This window comes from Gekko japonicus, unplaced genomic scaffold (assembly GCF_001447785.1).
Source record: "Gekko japonicus isolate JY-2015 unplaced genomic scaffold, Gekko_japonicus_V1.1 scaffold63, whole genome shotgun sequence".
In the NCBI taxonomy this organism is placed as follows: Eukaryota; Metazoa; Chordata; class Lepidosauria; order Squamata; family Gekkonidae; genus Gekko; species Gekko japonicus.
The window spans coordinates 1,984,301-2,001,318 of NW_015168654.1; the positions used below are offsets into that span (position 1 = coordinate 1,984,301).

The 17,018-nt window shown below is 48.1% G+C and overlaps 1 protein-coding gene across 1 annotated transcript in view; it reads right to left on the reverse strand.

Annotated features, from left to right (window-relative positions):
• TRIM54 (tripartite motif containing 54) overlaps positions 1–17,018 on the reverse strand; it is a 35,070-nt gene that overhangs the window by 5,331 nt on the left and 12,721 nt on the right. Inside the window, exons 3-7 of the mRNA XM_015415176.1 lie at positions 15,298–15,469; positions 7,952–8,047; positions 5,133–5,366; positions 4,876–4,898; positions 2,837–2,961 (exon numbers count right to left, since the gene is read on the reverse strand). Of these exons, the coding sequence (XP_015270662.1) occupies positions 2,837–2,961; positions 4,876–4,898; positions 5,133–5,366; positions 7,952–8,047; positions 15,298–15,469 (650 nt within the window). The remainder of the gene's footprint in view (positions 1–2,836; positions 2,962–4,875; positions 4,899–5,132; positions 5,367–7,951; positions 8,048–15,297; positions 15,470–17,018) is intronic.

Genomic DNA, 17,018 nt, shown 5'->3' on the forward strand with positions numbered 1-17,018 from the left:
GTGCCTTTGGGCTAGCCACCTTCTCTCTCAGCCTCACCTACCCCAGAGGGTTGTTGCCAGGAGAAAACAGGGAAGGCTGAACCATGCATGCCTCTCTGCACTCATTAAAGGAAGGGCAAGAAAAACATTTAGTAGACAGACAGAACTCGGGTGGGAAAGAGCAGCCCGAAAGGACATATTCAAGATATTCATTTTTAGATGGAGGAAAATCTACCAGACCAAAGTGGTTCATTTCTCCTTTATGGAGTGGATGCAATTTTACCTGGTACAAGTGAAATTGCTACAGAAGCCACCTGTATCTGCAGGTGAAATTGCTACAGAAGCTATCTGCAGCCAAAACAGGTTGTAGGGCCTGGTCTACACAAATGGAGCTGAATGAGTTGCTGGAACCCCAGGGTGCGAAAGTGGACGCTGCTGCTGAGCAGTTTCTGTCTCACCGTTGCAACATAAGCAAGCAACTAGCATATCAAGGAGAAAAGGTCTAGTCTAGTTCTCTCCTGGCAGAGCTAGTTTACTAATTGCAGTCAATATGTTTTGTGTAAGGGAGTGATCAGAAGCGGCATCTTGCACTTGCACTTTGAAAAGGGAGTGTTGATGCCACTGTAAAAGGTAAAGGTTCCCTTGTTCGAAAGTCAGTCGAATCCGACTCTAGGGTTGCGGTGCTCGTCTCAGTTTCAAAGCCGAAGAGCCAGTGCTGTCCGAAGACATTTCCGTGGTCATGTGGCCGGCATGACTAAACACCAAGGTGCACGGAACGCTGTTACCTTCCCACCGAAGTGGTACCTAGTTATCTACTTGCAATTTCTTGCTTTCGAACTGCTAGGTTGGCAGGAGCTGGAACTAGGGATGGGAGCTCACTCCATCATGCGGCAACTCGGATCTCGAACTGCTGAACTACTGACCTTCCACAGCCTGCAGCCACTGAGGACTCGGCTAATTCAGTCTCGCCTTATTGTGCTACAAGTGCAGACTAGGTCATTGGTAGGGTTGCCAGCCTACAGGTGGTGGCTGGAGATCTCCTGGGATTACCACTGATCTCCAGGCGACAATGGAGAAAATGGCCTGCTTTGGAAGGTGGACTCGCGAAGAGTCGGACTCGACTGTGCGACTGAACAATAACAACAACTCCTTGGCATTACATCCCATTGGAGTCCTTCCCTTCCCCAAACCCTGCCCTCCTCCGGCTCCACCCCTCCAAAAAAAATCTCCAGGTATTTCCCGACCCAGAGCTGGTAACCCTAGTCATTGGCTTGGAATACTTGGCCAGGAGTGCAGTGCGCTGGAGAAATGTGTTCACAGGTTTGTGAAATTTACAGTCATCCTGCTGTACCTTCACCCCCAGCCCCCCGTTAAGTTCAGACTCCTGAAGAGCTTTGTTAGACTCAACAGAATGCACCTTTCCAAAACTGATGGGCTTACAAAGCTCACTTAGAGTGTGTTAGACTGAGCGGTCCCTGCTGCTTCAGGAACTCATTCATGCGATGAACAGGAGAGCCTCCTCACTGAAGCAAAACCAAGGTCCAGAATTTGGTTCGCTTCCAACAGTGGCCAGGTGGGGGCTTGAAAGTGAGAGAATCTGCTTGCCGAGTTCAATGAAGCTTGCATGTCCTCCCCTGAAATCAGACCTGGGTAAAATTATCCATCCACCCCTCCACTCCGCCTGCATCCAGAACACAGAGCTGGATTAAGACTTGCTGAATCCCTAAACGATGTCAAGTTTAAGAAGGCTTATGTCATTGCCAGGAAAATGGTAATTTTATATTATTATTATTACTATTATTAACATAATTCACAGCCCACCTTTCTCACTGAGACTCAAGGTGGATTATAAAACATGTGAAACAATTCAATCCAACAGCAAATCAAATAAACAAGGCAGGTAGGATTAGGACTACAGAACTGGGAAAAGTTTCAGAGGGCAGCCATCTGCGTCTGCAGTAGAGCAGCTAGATTTGACCAGGAGTCCAGTGGCACCTTAAAGACTAACAAAATTTGTGACAGTGTATGAGCTTTCACGAGTCACAGCTCAGATACCTGAAGAAGCGAGCTGTGACTCAGGAAAACTCATACCCTGCCACAAACTTTGTTAGTCTTTAAGGTGCTACTGGACTCTTGCTCTTTCCTGCTGCTACAGACGGACAGACTAACATGGCTACCCATCTTGATCTAGCTAAACTTGAGTCCGAGTAGCATCGGAGAGACCAACAAGATTTTCGGGGTATGAGCTTTCACGCGTCCAAGATCCCCTTTGCAAGCCCCCTTGGAAGAACAATGCAAACAAAACCCATGTACGGCATGACACACCCACAATGAAGAACAGCGGTTACAAAGGCAGAGGACACTGCAGTAATTGTAGCATCTTCTGGTATTTAGGTGCCCCTCATGATCATAAGCTCTAAACGGCAGCTTACTTAACTTGTACATAAATCCACTTCTGCCCAGCCCTGCAAACTTGATAGCTCCCCTGCCCTCTGTGTGGCACTGTTCTCCAGCCTTTCTTTCCCTCTTCTAGAAAAGGGACTCTCTGTCTGCCACTTTTCTAGCCCCATGTTGATACCTGCACACCTTTTGCAGAGCACATGTGTCCATAAAACCCACGCGCAGAGCTTGACCTCCCTCTGACCCTGCTCCCTTCCCCAATGCTGACAGCTTCCTTCTCAGCCTGCTGGCCCCGGCCTTCTTCTGGTCCTGCAAAGAGTCAGGATAGACCAGGGGCTCTACTGGACGCTCAGCCCTCACCCTTGTCTCCACAGTGGCCCAGGGATCAGATTGGCCCCTGACCAGGCTCTTCCAGGATAGTGGCAGCCCCCCCCACACACACACCTGCTGCCCTCACCTGTATGGAATTCAATTGTTCTCAGCATTTCAGCCACATGTTCCACATTGATGGAAAAGTGGTCCATGTTTTCATAGCCAGGCTCCGGGCGGTTGCTCATGGATGCTTTGGACATGTCTGTGATCCTGTTGGAGGGACAGATGCAGAGGGTCATGGCTTAGTCCATTGTTCATGTATGATCCTACCTCGCTTTGACTGGGAAGGAGAGGGCAGGAATGGGATGCCAGGGGGCTGCAGAAAGGGGGAAGTATAAATGGGGGATATCCCTGCCCAAAATGGGAAAGAGATTTCATGGAGGCCTCAAACAGAATCTGTGCTTATTCCCTTCCTCCTTCCCTGAATCCCCTTCTCAACAAGCAAACAATCAAGAAGCAAAGCAAAAACATTCTTCTTCCTCTTCCCCAACACTGAGAGGTGGGGCTCAGCCAGGGTCCCCCCCCCTCCATTTGGAAATGAAGCCTCTGGGGTTCCTTTATCAAGGAAGAGACTGTGAGAAGAAAACTTGGAACCCTTTCTTCACCTGCCATTCTCTCACTGGAAAAAGCCACTCCTAAGGTGCTTTTACTCCTCTTGCGGACCAAAAAAATACAAGTACCTTTACATTTCCCCCACAAAGACTAAAAGCAAATTTATTCCCCTGGCTTTCTCCCCAGTGGGGACCCATGGTAGCTTACATCATTCTCTTCTCCTCCATTTTATCCTTACAACCACCCTGTGAGGTTGAGGTTAGGCTGAGAGAGTGTGACTGGCCCAAGGTCACCCAGCAAGCTTCCATGGTACAAGCAGGGATTTGAACCCGGATCTTCCAGATACTAGTCCAATACTCTTAAGCACTACACCACACTGACTCTCAAATTGCAGGGAAAAAGCAAACAGGGGGTGGCTTTCTGTATTTTTTTAAAGGCAGGAAGCGATTGAAGTTTTCCTACTTTCCCTTTCTTCCCATCCATCCTCTTTGTAAAAGCAACCATGAGGCTGAATTTGCAGAAGCAAAAAAAAAAGTCCTTTAAAATAAACTCAGAAGAAACCACGTGCAGTTGAACACGAAGGGTGCCCAACACCAAGGCCTCTAACTACCAGGCAATACCATCAGAGCTGACTGCAGTTTCCAGAGTTCTTGATATAGCAACAGTCACATCTCTCCTTTGTTTGTTTCTGCCTTCCAAAGGCTCTAGGGGGCGCATAAGGCACTTGGGACGCAGATATGCCTGACACTTGGCCAATTTGTTTCCAAAGAGGATGGATTTATTTTCCCTCAGTTGTTTTGTCTCTAGGATTTCTTGCCTCGTGGCCTAGTAGTAATCCAGTTCTAACAGCTTGCTTATTAAATAACTTCCTGTTGCTACATCCTAAGAGGAGAGCAATCATAATTCAGCAAACAGTGGAATGTATGTTTCATTTCCTTTGTTGCTGATGGAGAGAAGAGTTCTGTGTGACTCAAAAGCTGGCCAAGGACTACAGTTCCAGATACAAGTGAAATGATCACTGTGGACAGTGCCTTCTTTTGAGGGACCGGTGGTGCATATTAAGATTAACTCTGAATCCAGAGAGCCGTCCTGCCCAAGGGAGAAGAGAACATGCAGGGAGAGGAGCAGGTTGGCTGCAGTGCCTTTGGAGGGACGGCAGCAGGGTTGCCAGCTCTGGGTTGGGAAAGACCTGGAAATTTTGGGGGTGGAGCCTGGAAAGATGGGGTTTGGGGAGGGGAGGGGCTTTAATAGGGCACAATGGCATACAGTCCACCTTCCAAAGCAGCCATTTCCTCCAGGTGAACTGATCTCTGTCTCCTGAATATCAATTGTAATAGGAGGAGACCTCCAGCCACTACCTGGAGGTTGGCAACCCTTGATGGGGGCAGACTCCATTGAGCGGAGCTGGGACGTACAGAAGCCTTGATGGCTCAAAGGACTAAAGTATGGATGAGTCAAGGAATAAGGATCTGGTGCTCCCCACTATCAGCTGGGCCAACCAACGCGCCCCCAGGAAGTGGAAAGCCATTCGGGGGCTCTCAGAAAAGGAACCGTTGGTTAATTTGCACTCACTTTTTAATCAGCTCCTTGGATTGCTGCAGGAAAAAAAGGAAGAGAAGGATTTTCAGACTCTGCAACAAACAAGGCCACCCATTTTGCCTCCCCCCCTCCCCTGAACCTCCCACCTGTGAGCCACGTAGCCCCTGGCCCTATCTGGAGAACACCCCAGTCCCCACCACCACCACCACCGTGGAGCAGCCACAAGAGTCCTGCTCCCTCCTGGTCGGCTCCAAGCAGCTCCAGGTTGGTCCTTGGCCGCCACCACCCACCTGGAGGTAGACAGCCATCTGAGGCTCTTCCATGGACTGGATGGCTGACTCAACCAGTTTGGAGGAGACCTCGAGATGGTCCCCGTACTGGCGGATGAGCTCTCGCACCCGCTGGACCTTCTCCTCCTGCTCTCGCCCGATCTCCTGCAGCAGCTCTTTCTTGCGCTCCTCCAGGATGCTGTACAGGGAGTCAAAGCGCAGGCACAGGTGCTGCTTCTGCCGCCGCCCGTTGTCCTGGATAGGAGGGTGCGGGAAACGGGGCTTTGTTATCAGTCGATTGGTGGCAGAAAGTGCCATCAGGCCATAGCCAACCTACAGCAGCTCTATCATGTTTTCAAGGCAAGAGACAGACAAGAGTTAGACTACCATCGCCTGCCTCTGCGTAGCAGCCCTGGGCTTCCTTGGTGGTCTCCCCATCCAAGTACCAAACATGGCTGACCCTGCTTAGCTATGAACCAAATAGGGCTAAGCTAAACCATATATATGAAAAAGTACAAATATTTATTAAGGTTGTACACGTGTTAAAACTTTCCTGATTAAAAATTGCTTTGTCTAAAATCAGACTGTAAAAGCTTGTCCACTTTACATACAAATGATGGGTAAAAACTTTACAACCAAAGACCATACGCGTTTCGGCCCCTAAGGGCCTTCCTCAGTGGTCACTATTATCTATATATTCTAGACACACATTCAAAGACCTGTTACGGAATTCTAGTATCCATATAATTAAACCAGATGTTGTTTCCTGAGATTGTTCAAAGAAAAATAAAGGGGGGGGGGAGAGAAACATCTTCATTATTTTGTCCAAATGTATAAAAGAAACCATTATTAAATAATAAAAAAGATTCTATTAAAGATAAAGTTCCCTTGTCAACTTATAATTGGACTCCTGGTATTAGTGATGGGCCATAGGTATAGTCATACTTTGGGTTGAGTTCCCCCCCCCCTTTTTTCCAGTTTTTGACCCTGCTTAGCTTCTGAGGTCTGACAAGATCAGGATGGCCTGGACCATCCAAGGTGAGGGCACCCTCAGTACAGGGTTAACCAAAAAAGTTCTTGAGTTTCCAGAATACAGATTGAAAACTTCATTTCCCTCTTCAGAGTTCTGGCACCTCTTAAAAAAAAAAAGCCCTGGGCAGCGTGGCAGCGGGCAGTTCAGTGGGAAGTATGGCAGACTCAGATTGGATGCCCTGCTTTGCCATGGAAGCTTACTGGGCAACCTCGGACTTGGCAACTCGCAGGCTTAGCCTACCTCACAGGGTTGTTGTGAGGATAAAATGGAGAAGAGGGAATGTTGTAAGCCACCTTGGGGTCCCTCCATTGGGGAGAAAAATGGGGTATAAGTGAAGTAAGTTAAACACTACCGACACTGCTTACTGCATGAGTCGAGCTCACGTCATCCAGTGCGAAGTGCGTACGTCAAGAGGAAGTCTGTACACACTCAAAGTTACAAGCCAGGGAAAGGTGGAGAGCAGGGAGACATTACAAAGAGAGGACAGTTAGAAACGGCTCAGTTGGAGACCAGCAGTCCCTTAGGCCTGGCGTGATGTGGTCCACGGGGTCGCGAAGAGCCGGGCTCGACTGTGCGACTGAACGACAACAAGTCCCTTAGAGGCCGACAACATTTTGGGGTGGTATAAGCTTTCGAGAGCCAATGCTCCCTTTGTCAGTATCTTGTGCCCCGAAAACCTTGTTGGTCTCTCAGGGGCTGCTGGACTCGAATCCAGTTGTTCTGCTGCAGACCAAGACGGCCACCCTCTGGAACAGCTAGAGACAGTAACCGATCAAAGCAAAATCAATTTAGCCAAAGTGGGTGCAGATCACTCCCAACTGCACAAAGAGTAGGACAAACAGAGACTCCGATCTAATCAAGGAAAGTGCCGTGCGAGGCACTGAAAAAACAATTAATATCTAGAATGGATTGCATTATGATGTCACGTGGTGATGTGCCCGCAACATGATAAGCAAACCTAATTAACCTCTGCAAAGGGTAGGTCATGCTGGAGGAGAAGCCTAGGCTGCACAAAATTGAGCAATAGTCCCCTCCTCCCCAGGGCAGCTAACTCCAGCTTAAGGAAGAAGTAGAAGAGAAGAAGAGATTGGATTTATACCCCGCCCTTCACTATCCAAAGGAGTCTCAGAGCAGCTTACAATCTCCTTCCCTCCCCCTCCCCACAACAGACACCCTGTGAGGTAGGCGGGGCTGAGAGAGCTCGGAGAGAACTGCTCTTGAGAGAACAGCCCTGAGAGAAACCATGACTGACCCAAGGTCACACCAGCAGCTGCACGTGAAGGAGTGGGGAATCAAACCCGGTTCTCCCAGATTAGAGTCCGCGCTCTTAACCACTACACCAAACTGGCTCTCAGAGAGGGAGCTCAGCAAGGATGGGATGCCTCCAAAGCTGCCATTTCCTCCAGGGGAGCTGATCTTTGTGGTCTGGAGACCAGTCCCAATTCTGGGAGATCTCCAGGCACCACCCTGAGGTTGGTAACCCTCCCCATGCATACCCACAGAGGAGGAAATGGAAGGTTAGTTCTTTGGTCATCCTGGAGAGGTGAGCACAGATCAGAACAGTGGGGTTGCCAGCCTCCACGCTGGGCCTGGAGATCTCCTGGGATTACAACTGGCCTCCAGACTACAGAGATCAGTCGCCCTGGAGAAAATGGCTGCTTTGGAAGGTGGACTCTCTATAGCATTATACCCTGGCTGAGGCCTGTCCCCAGGCTCCACCCCCAAAACTCCAGAAATGTCCCAATCTGGAGTTGGCAACCCAGAGGTTTTGGGGGGGGGGTTGGGGGAGACTTCCTTCTTGACTCACCTCTATGGTTTTGCAGATCTCCTCCATCTGTGAGATGATTGCCTGGATCCGGTCATTCCCTGCAACCAACATGGCGATGCCATCACTCAGCTCCCCCTGCAGAGATGTTGGGGAGGGGGAAAGTTCAGGGTTCCTCAAGGCTTAGAACCTGTTTCCATCTCCCAAGGTCAGCCTTGGGGCATTCGGAATATCACAAGACAGTTTCTCCACCAAGCCCTGAAACGTCTTTTCTCTCACGCTCGCCATTTTTGTATGGAACACTAATCTGGATGACAAGTTCTGGGCAACTTTGCCATTCCGTAGGCTGTCTTGTTTTAATAGGTTGTCTTTGTTTTAATACGGAGAATGCCTTGTGGGGACACACTGGCTGTTCAAAAAGACTACTGGTTTTTCTGAAACACCATTGGAAACCATTCAAACAAAATTCAGGTCCAGAAGCACTTTAAAGACCAACCAGATTTCCAAGGAGAGTCAAAGCTCCCTTCATCCCAATTTTGAGAGCTTTGACTTCACAAAACTTATAGCCTGGAAAGCTATAGTCCATGTCTAAGGTGCTATGGGACCTGACTCTTGCTCTTCCACTGCAGACCAGCACAGCTACCTACCTGAAAATGTTAAAAAGGGGGGGGGGGGGGGGGGAGAGACTGGTTGTTTGCAAGCTGTTCTGGAGGAAGCGTCTCCAGATGGCAGGAGTTCAGAAACATTCATAAAAGGGATTACACATAGATCAACACAAATCTGTTCTTCAGCACAAGGACTTCCTCAGTTCTTGGATGAGGTTTCTCTAGGCACATTTGATCACATACGCGCACTCTTTTTTGGAGAAATCAATGCTACAACAAAACCCAAAGCAGTACTGACAGACAACACATTCTTCACAGGTACAGACAGACAGACATGTTCACCTGTACACATACAACAGACTCTACCCCACTCATTCTAACACTTAAACCGTCTCATTGAGCAGTTTTTCTAAATCTAATTCCTCATATAAGCAAAACATTTAGTGGGAAAGCAATTCACCAGTGGGTGTATAAGAAAGAGAGAGAGAGAGCGCAATCAGTAAAGGCTGCCGGAATGCATTCATTCCAATGGTCTGACCACACCTCTATGCAGGACAATAGTCATTCCAGCCACATTCCAATTCAGTATTTACAGACATTCCCAGGGGCAATCTGTCTTAATGTCCTACAATTGTCATTCTAGTTAGAATGATCATCGGCATTCACATACACTCAGTCACTCACTGAATGCTTGGAGCCAGCCAGGACTAGCCAGCATTTAGCTGCTGTGTGCAAGGTAGGGTTGCCAACCTCCAGGTGGGGCCTGGAGATCTCCTCAAACTACTTCTCTCCAGACAGAAGAGATCAGCCCCTGTAAAGAAAACTCACTGCTCTGGAGGGTGGGTTCTATGCCGTTATACCCCATCAAGGTCGCTCTCATCTAGGGTTGCCAACCTGCAGGAGATCTCCTGGGATTACAACTGATCTCCAGGTGAGAGAGATCAATTAACCTGGGGGGAAATGGCCAGTTCGGAAGGTGCCCTCTATGTTCTTATCCCATGCTGAGGTCCCTCCCCTCCCCAAGCCCCATCCTCTTCAGGCTCCAACCCCAAAAACTCGTTATTTCCCAACCCAGAGCTGGCAACCCTGCTCCCTCCCCCAAACCCTGCTGCCTCTAGGCTCCACCTCCCCAGTCTCCAATCATTTCCCAGCCCTTAGTTGGCAACCCTAACTTACGTGTGTTGAATCATTTCTCTTCGAGCAAGCTTCACTTTTGATCACGTAAGCAAACTATTTTTGTGGAAATTAATCACAGCTCCACAGCACAGTCCGACACACACTCAACAAATGTACATTCCTCATTGCCGATTTGTTTCTCCCAATGCAATTTCTGACCTACATTTTCATTCAAATTTCTTGGACGATCCACAGCAACACGTTTACTGGAGGGGGCCCCAGGAACTGCCCCCAGTAGATATTGGTACATCTTCCAGGAATCCTTCAAACACAGCCCGGCATCTTCAGCTCTGGACATTTCCCATGTCCTTTTTCGAACACAGGGTGTACTAAAAGACCTTGCATTTGCGTTTCCATAAATCGAAGGCTGAGACAAACATTCGTTTCCTATGTAATGAATGATGTACAGTTTCCTTGGCTCTGTTGATTCGCGCAGGCAATATACATGCTTTTTAAACCCAGAAAGACTTTGTTTTGTAGAACCGTACGGATCTTTCAAATAATAGTATCTTTTCATGACACGTGGTATATTGTTCCGATGCATCTTCAGATTGGACCCCTTCGAAACCCATCTGTAGTGGTCAAAACGGAAATCCATCTGATGTTTTGGATCTTCAGAACAAGACCGGTACACATATACTTCACCTCCCTTTGGAAGCACGGGTGGCAAAGAGATTACCTTAGCTTCAATCAGGGTTTGCCCTGAAAGTATCCCAAAGACTTCTTGCATTGAAAGATCAGCAGTTCGATCTGTCATGTAAGCACTTGAGGTTGAAAACATTTTTTAAAACTCTCTTGTTGATGTTCAAGAGACAAAAGGAGGTGCTGCTTTCTTCCTTCCATGAAGAAAAGAAACATTCTGAGTGTTAACTGGATGTAACTGGTTGTAAATTCTATTGGTCAGAATCTTATGACTAGAAGCTTAGTCATTGGTGGATCATTTGAAGCCCTCAAGGGTCATTTGTCAGGAACCTCCCCAAGAGAATGCATGTGCATTCTATACTGCTAATGTGCTGCGGTGTGCTATTTGACCACTAGTTGTTCCAAATGGGATGCAAAATCATTTGGAAGTATGCAATTGTTTCTTTTTATTTTTTACCTGGGGTAAGCCTACCTCACAAAGTTGTATGGAGCCTCACTGAGATCGTGCACATGAACTACCATGAAGCGCATTACGCTGCCTCTAAGAAGCGACTGTACCTGACAGGTTTGATGCAGGCATAATTGGAATCATGTACCTGAAATCATAGGAGGAGTTACCAATTGTGTTTGTGCCAGTTGTGTGCTCTTTTGCCTCTTTTTCTGTTCCAGCGCCCATTGATGAATACCACGCACTGTAAGGCAGAGATCGTGAGTGCAAAGATACTTACCTTCCCCCACAGCACTTTGCTTGGAGAGATACCTCACACATTACATGAGAAAGTGCCACGTGTTGGATGCATGTGCGTAAGTGTTTGACTGGGCAGCTTAATTGGTTTTCACAAAAATAGCTGGCTTATATGCCCAAATGTGAAGCTTGTTTGAAGATAAATAATTCAACTCTTGAGTAACTTGTTGGAGTAAAAAACTGAGCATACCTGTACATGGGCGGGGGCTGTTATTTCCCTCTGCACTAGGGTTCCCAACTCCCAGTTGGGAAATTCCTGGAGATTTGGAGAGTTGGAGCTTCAGGAGGATGGGGTCTGGGGAAGGGAAGGAGCTCAGCCGGGTATAATGCCATAGACTACTTCACCCTCCAAAGCTTCCATTTTATCCAAGGGAACCAATCTCTGTCTGGAGATCAATTTAATTCTGGGAGATCTCCAGGATACATCTGGAGATTGGCAACCCCTGAGCGTGTGTATGTGTGATTCCCTTCTGTCATCTGACTCCTCCTCCTTTTTCAGTGCTTTTGCTCTCTCTCCTCCCCATGTTCTTACAGGAGGCAGGCAGGCAGTTTCTGCAAATAATTCCTGTGCGAGCCTGGGGCACACCCATGATATTCTTCCACTTACATGCAGCCGGAATAACCGGCCATCTAGCATAGGCTTCTATTTCTTCTACTATAAAATGCACGTGAATAAGTTTCAATAAAAGTAAGGTTTATATCATTCGTAATATGCTGACCTGAAGAGTGTTCACGCTTTCCTGACTGCAACTTTGCTACGTTAACCAGCACATAAACCCAATATAAATAACAAAGGTTGCCTATTGAATGTATGTAAATGCTAGGGAGTCATTCTGGCAAGAATAACAATTGTGAAGCATTTCGAAATTGCCCCGTAAAAGTATGCAAATGCTGGATTGGAATGTGACTGGAATGACTTATCCGGATGCAGACAAACCACTGGAATGAAGGCATTCTGACAGAACAACACACAAAGAAATCCACGCCTTTTCCCAAAATACTTTGATTACATGTCTAAATTTAAATCTAGTTAATAGAGACAATAAATGAGAGAATATAAGTGTAGAATGTGTTGTATACTGCTTACATGACGAAATGTGAGGCCTGACTGAACAAGAGAAACATACAACTCAGGAAAGTACTGGTGTAGCAGATTTTTGTTGTACGTATTGTGTAATCTGTCTTGATTTCCCCCCTGAAATTCTGCCATTTGGAGACAGTCCATCAAAAACAGCTTCTGAGCAGCAAGCCACCTTTGTTATAATGCTTTCCAATTGTCTTCTGGAAAATTATAATTAAAAATCCCTATAATTATTCTGAAGAGCCAGTACGTCCTAATAGCCCTATCATTCCTTTGAGCATTTTGGCTGGCATTAATCAACTTCTGCCTTGGGGATTTTTATAAGGACCGTCTACCTTGGGACAAGTAAATCAGAAAAAAGGGGAATGCCTCTGAGCTTGTGCAGAGTGCCTTTTCCTCACCACTGCATGATCACTGCCAGTTCCATTTCAGAGAATACAGGTCAGGGTTTGCTTTGAAACGAGGGTCCTGAGATTCGGCAAAGTGGTGACTGAGGTCCAAGGTCAGCACTTTGCAACCCGAAACCCAAACATCAGAAAGTAGTGACAGAGGAAACACAGAAACTAGAAACACAGAGCTGGAGGGGATCCCAAGGGTCATCTAGTCCAACCCCCTGCACAATGCAGAAAATTCACAGCTACCTCCCCCCCCCCCCCCCCGACCCCCCCAGTTCCACTGTGACCCCTGCTCTATGCCCGGAGAAAGGCAAAAAAACTTCAGGTTCCCTGGGCCAATCTGGCCTGGAGGAAAATTCCTTCCTGACCCCTGGGCATATAAGAAAAGGCCAGGAGAGCAAAGCTCATCCCTTCCTGCCCTCCCTCTCACCTCTCTCATGGAGGAGAAGGAGGAGGAACATTGAGCTATGTGGAGAAACACCATTTTAAGGATGTGTTTAAGTTGGTGGCTCAAGTGGTTAAGACGCTGAACTGCAGGCTGTGGAAGGTCGGTAGTTCAGCAGTTCGAGACCCGAGTGTGCCGCATGACGGAGTGAGCTCCCGTCTCTACTTCCAGCGCCTGCCAACCTAGCAGTTCGAAAGCAAGAAACTGCAAGTAGATAAATAGGTACCACTTCGGTGGGAAGGTAACAGTGTTCCGTGTGCGTTGGCGTTTAGTCATGCCGGCCACATGACCACGGAAACGTCTTCGGACAGCGCTGGCTCTTCGGCTTTGAAACGGAGATGAGCACCGCAACCCTAGAGTCGGATTCGACTGGCTTTCGAGCAAGGGAACCTTTACCTTTAAGTTGGTGTGGGCTGGATAGGAGGAGCCCATCAAACTTGAGGTAGGCCTCGGCCTAGTCTCCTCCTCATCCCCCCCTCCTCCTGTCTCCAACCAGTAGTCTGAGGGCAGCTGCCTAGAGCGGACAGGAAGTCCATCATGGTGGTGAGGAGATCTGCCCCAGAATGCTACAGGAGGGAGAGCCAGTTCGTGGATGGGAAACTGCTGTTTGAGATAGGGGAGTTTGGGGCGGGAAGCCAGTTCAGTCTGTGAGAAGTCTGAAGCCAGTCGGACAGTGGGATGGAGTCTGCAGGAGGCAGAGGCCATTGTGGGAGACATGCTGATCCCACTTTCTCCAATGAATGAAACGAAGTGATGTGCCTGCCCTGCATACAATCTAGACAGGGCATGAGTGTAGAGAAGGGAGAGATGGAGCGGCTTTGTCGCCTTTATTCTGATGCTTCCGTTCACTGTGGAGATGCCTGTAAATAGTTAAAAGTTTTCAAATAAATCCTTTAACTGTTGATGGTGAGAAGTCCTTCTGTACCACGTAGTTCCCCCAGCCACTTGGACACGCTAGGGGTGGGCTGGGGACTCCCTGAGGAGGAGAACCAGGGCAAAGGGTCAGTTGCCAACTCTCCACGGGAGCCCCAAAGATTCCCAGGAAGCCCCAAGGTGGGTTCCTAATAAGACCGGAGGGAGGTTAGGAGGCTGTCCCGCCTAACCAGAGCCCAAGACAGGGACAGTGGTGGCAGCAATACCCGGAGGCAGTGGAGAAAAACTGCCCCTTCAGGTGCCAGGTCAGGCAAAGGAGGGGTGGGCAGAGCGGGGCCTGCCAGCTGACACGGGCCCGTTCCACCACAAGCTACAGGGTACATTTCAGCTTGAGAATACCTAAAGAGCTTGAGGACAGCTACAGGAATAGGATTCCTTGCCTAGCAGTCTGTGAGGCTTACCAGCCTGCTGGGTCCTTAGTAACCCAGAGCAGGCAAGCTGCAGGCTTTTGGCTAACCCACTCAGTCCCTCTTGCAGATCAGCCACAGGAGGCAGAGGGCTCGATGGAAGGGGAAGGAGCAGCTGAAGCAGATCCCAGCCCACAGTCAGCTACACACCAGCCTGCCCCCAGAAGGTACTGCTACTCTGGCAAATAAGGAGCTACCGTCCAATAGCAGCATGCCGGGCCCAGCCGGCTGTCCATGCCCATGATTCAAGAACAGGCAGTGGCCCACCATCCACCTCTCCTCCTCCATCTCCAGAGCTGCTGGAGCACAGAAGGAGGAGGTGGTTCGGGGTGAAATACTGGAAAGAAGACGGGGTGCGTGTTTGGCAGCCCAGAGACACCTGAATCTAATTAGTAATGGCCCACACTGGCCTGATGCAGCCCAGCCGTGAAACAAACGTCTCGGGTATAAAGGATGGAGAGAGAGATCGGCTGTGGAAGCAAAGAGCCAAACTGACGTTGACCCCGCTGCCACTGATCCTCCTGTCTCTACCTTGCGCCTGTGACCCATTGGACTGTTTCTGGACTTCGACTTTTGGGCTTGCCTTGAACCTGCTCTTGTGACAACCCTCTGACTCTGTGTGTGACCTAAGGACTGAATTCTGACCATGCTGAACCAGTAGAACCTCCCCTTTGCCTTGCTTGAACAGCAATGCCTATGAACCACCCAACGCCCAGGGGGACCTCAGACAGCCACCCAATTCTTATCCTAAATCGCACACATACCATCTCCCAACAGAGCCTTTCATACTGGTTGCCAGAGCCATTCCCAGCATTGATCAGCATCCCCTTTTGGCCATTACCAAGAGTTTGCAAGGGGGGGGAACTTGGCTGCCACTAGGGAGCTCTTGAGCCCACCTGCCCAGGTCAGAGAGTGCAGGTGGCAGGAAGGTGGTCCAGGCTGTTCCCTCCCTCTTTTACCTTCTGGCGTTTGTAGACGTTGGTCAGAGGGGCCACTTCACAGTCCTTGTGGGCCCCAAAGACTTTGCACATGGAGCAGGTGGGGGTCTCACAGGTCAGGCAATAGATGTTGATCTTCTCATCCTCGTGTTCCTCACACATCAGCTGCTGCTCCGCCTTGGCATGGAGGGGTCTGGGGACCGTATGGAGAAGGCAGAGACAAATCCTGCTGAGTCCCCAGAGGTTTCTGCCCTGAATCCTGTCTCACACCTAAAGGGATGGTGGTGGTCCTGTGCATTTATTATATCTCCCGTCGTTACATTCTGCAAGGTCTCTTGCATAGAACTCGGCATGTGGAGACTCCCCAGTCTGTGTTTTCAAAAGCCAAGTTTCTGTTCTTTTTAAAGTATAAACATGGTCAAAATGTGCAGGTAGGTAGAAGCTGGAAAGGGGGAAGACAGCAAAGCAGGACTTCCCGCAGTCAACAATGGACTAAGTTTCTTTAACATCCAGCTCCCCCCACCCCCAGTTTCCCAGCCCTTTCCTTGGTGGAATCTCTTTACTTGAACAAAATCTTTGCTTCTGTTATTCAGATGGTGATTATAGAGTTTGGCTTCTTTTGGCACCGTGGCTGAGTAGTCTGGCTTAGAATTAAACTGCTTTTAAGAAAATACACACAAGACAGAGAGAAAAGGGCACCCTAAAAAGAACAAGAGAATCACAAGGAAGAGCTTTTTCTACCCCCCTCCCCAACCTTAGTGGATGTCTTTTTTCATAGGGAATAAATAAATAAAATAATAAAAACAAAAACAAAATAAGATTAAATAAATGCTAAGTTACCTCCACGCCTAAGAGATGAATGGTGAGTCTATTTATTTACCACAATTAGAAAAGATGCCTTTACCCACTTATCCCCTATTCTGACATATTTATTGCTTTGGTGTCCTTTCCCCACCCCCTTAATTAAATCAAAACAAATGTTGGCATAACCTTAGCTTGTTTTTGCATAAATTAAAACATCTTCATCATGTTACATGTAAATTTGCTGTTCAGCCTGTCTATAAGTCTGAACTCTAACTTCCATTCCAGTGTATTTGAAAAAGTACGTATGCACAGGAAAGCTCATGCCCCTTGAGTAAACCTTTGTTGGTCTTAAAGGTGCCACTGGGCTCTAAATTTGTTCTACTGCTTCAGACCAACACGGCTGACCACCTGGAACTGTTTTCATAGTGGTTAATATATGATTTGACTTAGGAAAGCATTACTTTTTCTGGAAAAAATATATTATGATGCATTCTTGGGCTACCCTTCCAATCGTGGTCCTCTAATTAAAATACGTATTTGAACATTTTACTAAACCCTTTCAATGTCTGGTTGGGCCTGGCGAAGAGAGAATGAGCCTTCTGGAGAGAAGAAGACCCCTACCTATAGTGGCAAATGAGCTCTCAGAGCAGCTCTGGCCAAAGATTTGCTGAAAAACCCATCTTGCTCCAGGTGGAAAGCATCAAATCAGGTTTCAGGTCTAGCTCTCAACAGCGCTCTGTTGGCTTCTAATAAACCACCATGAAAAATAAAAGCCCCAACTATGGCAGCTGTTCCCACACTGATTCAGCATGGCCACAGAGCGTGCGGGGGGGGGGGGCTATATATTATAGAACTGACTACATGGTCCATGTCCATCTATATTAGCTGGACAGGACTGGGGTGGAGAAGAGAGTCAGGATAATAGTGGATGGTGTGGA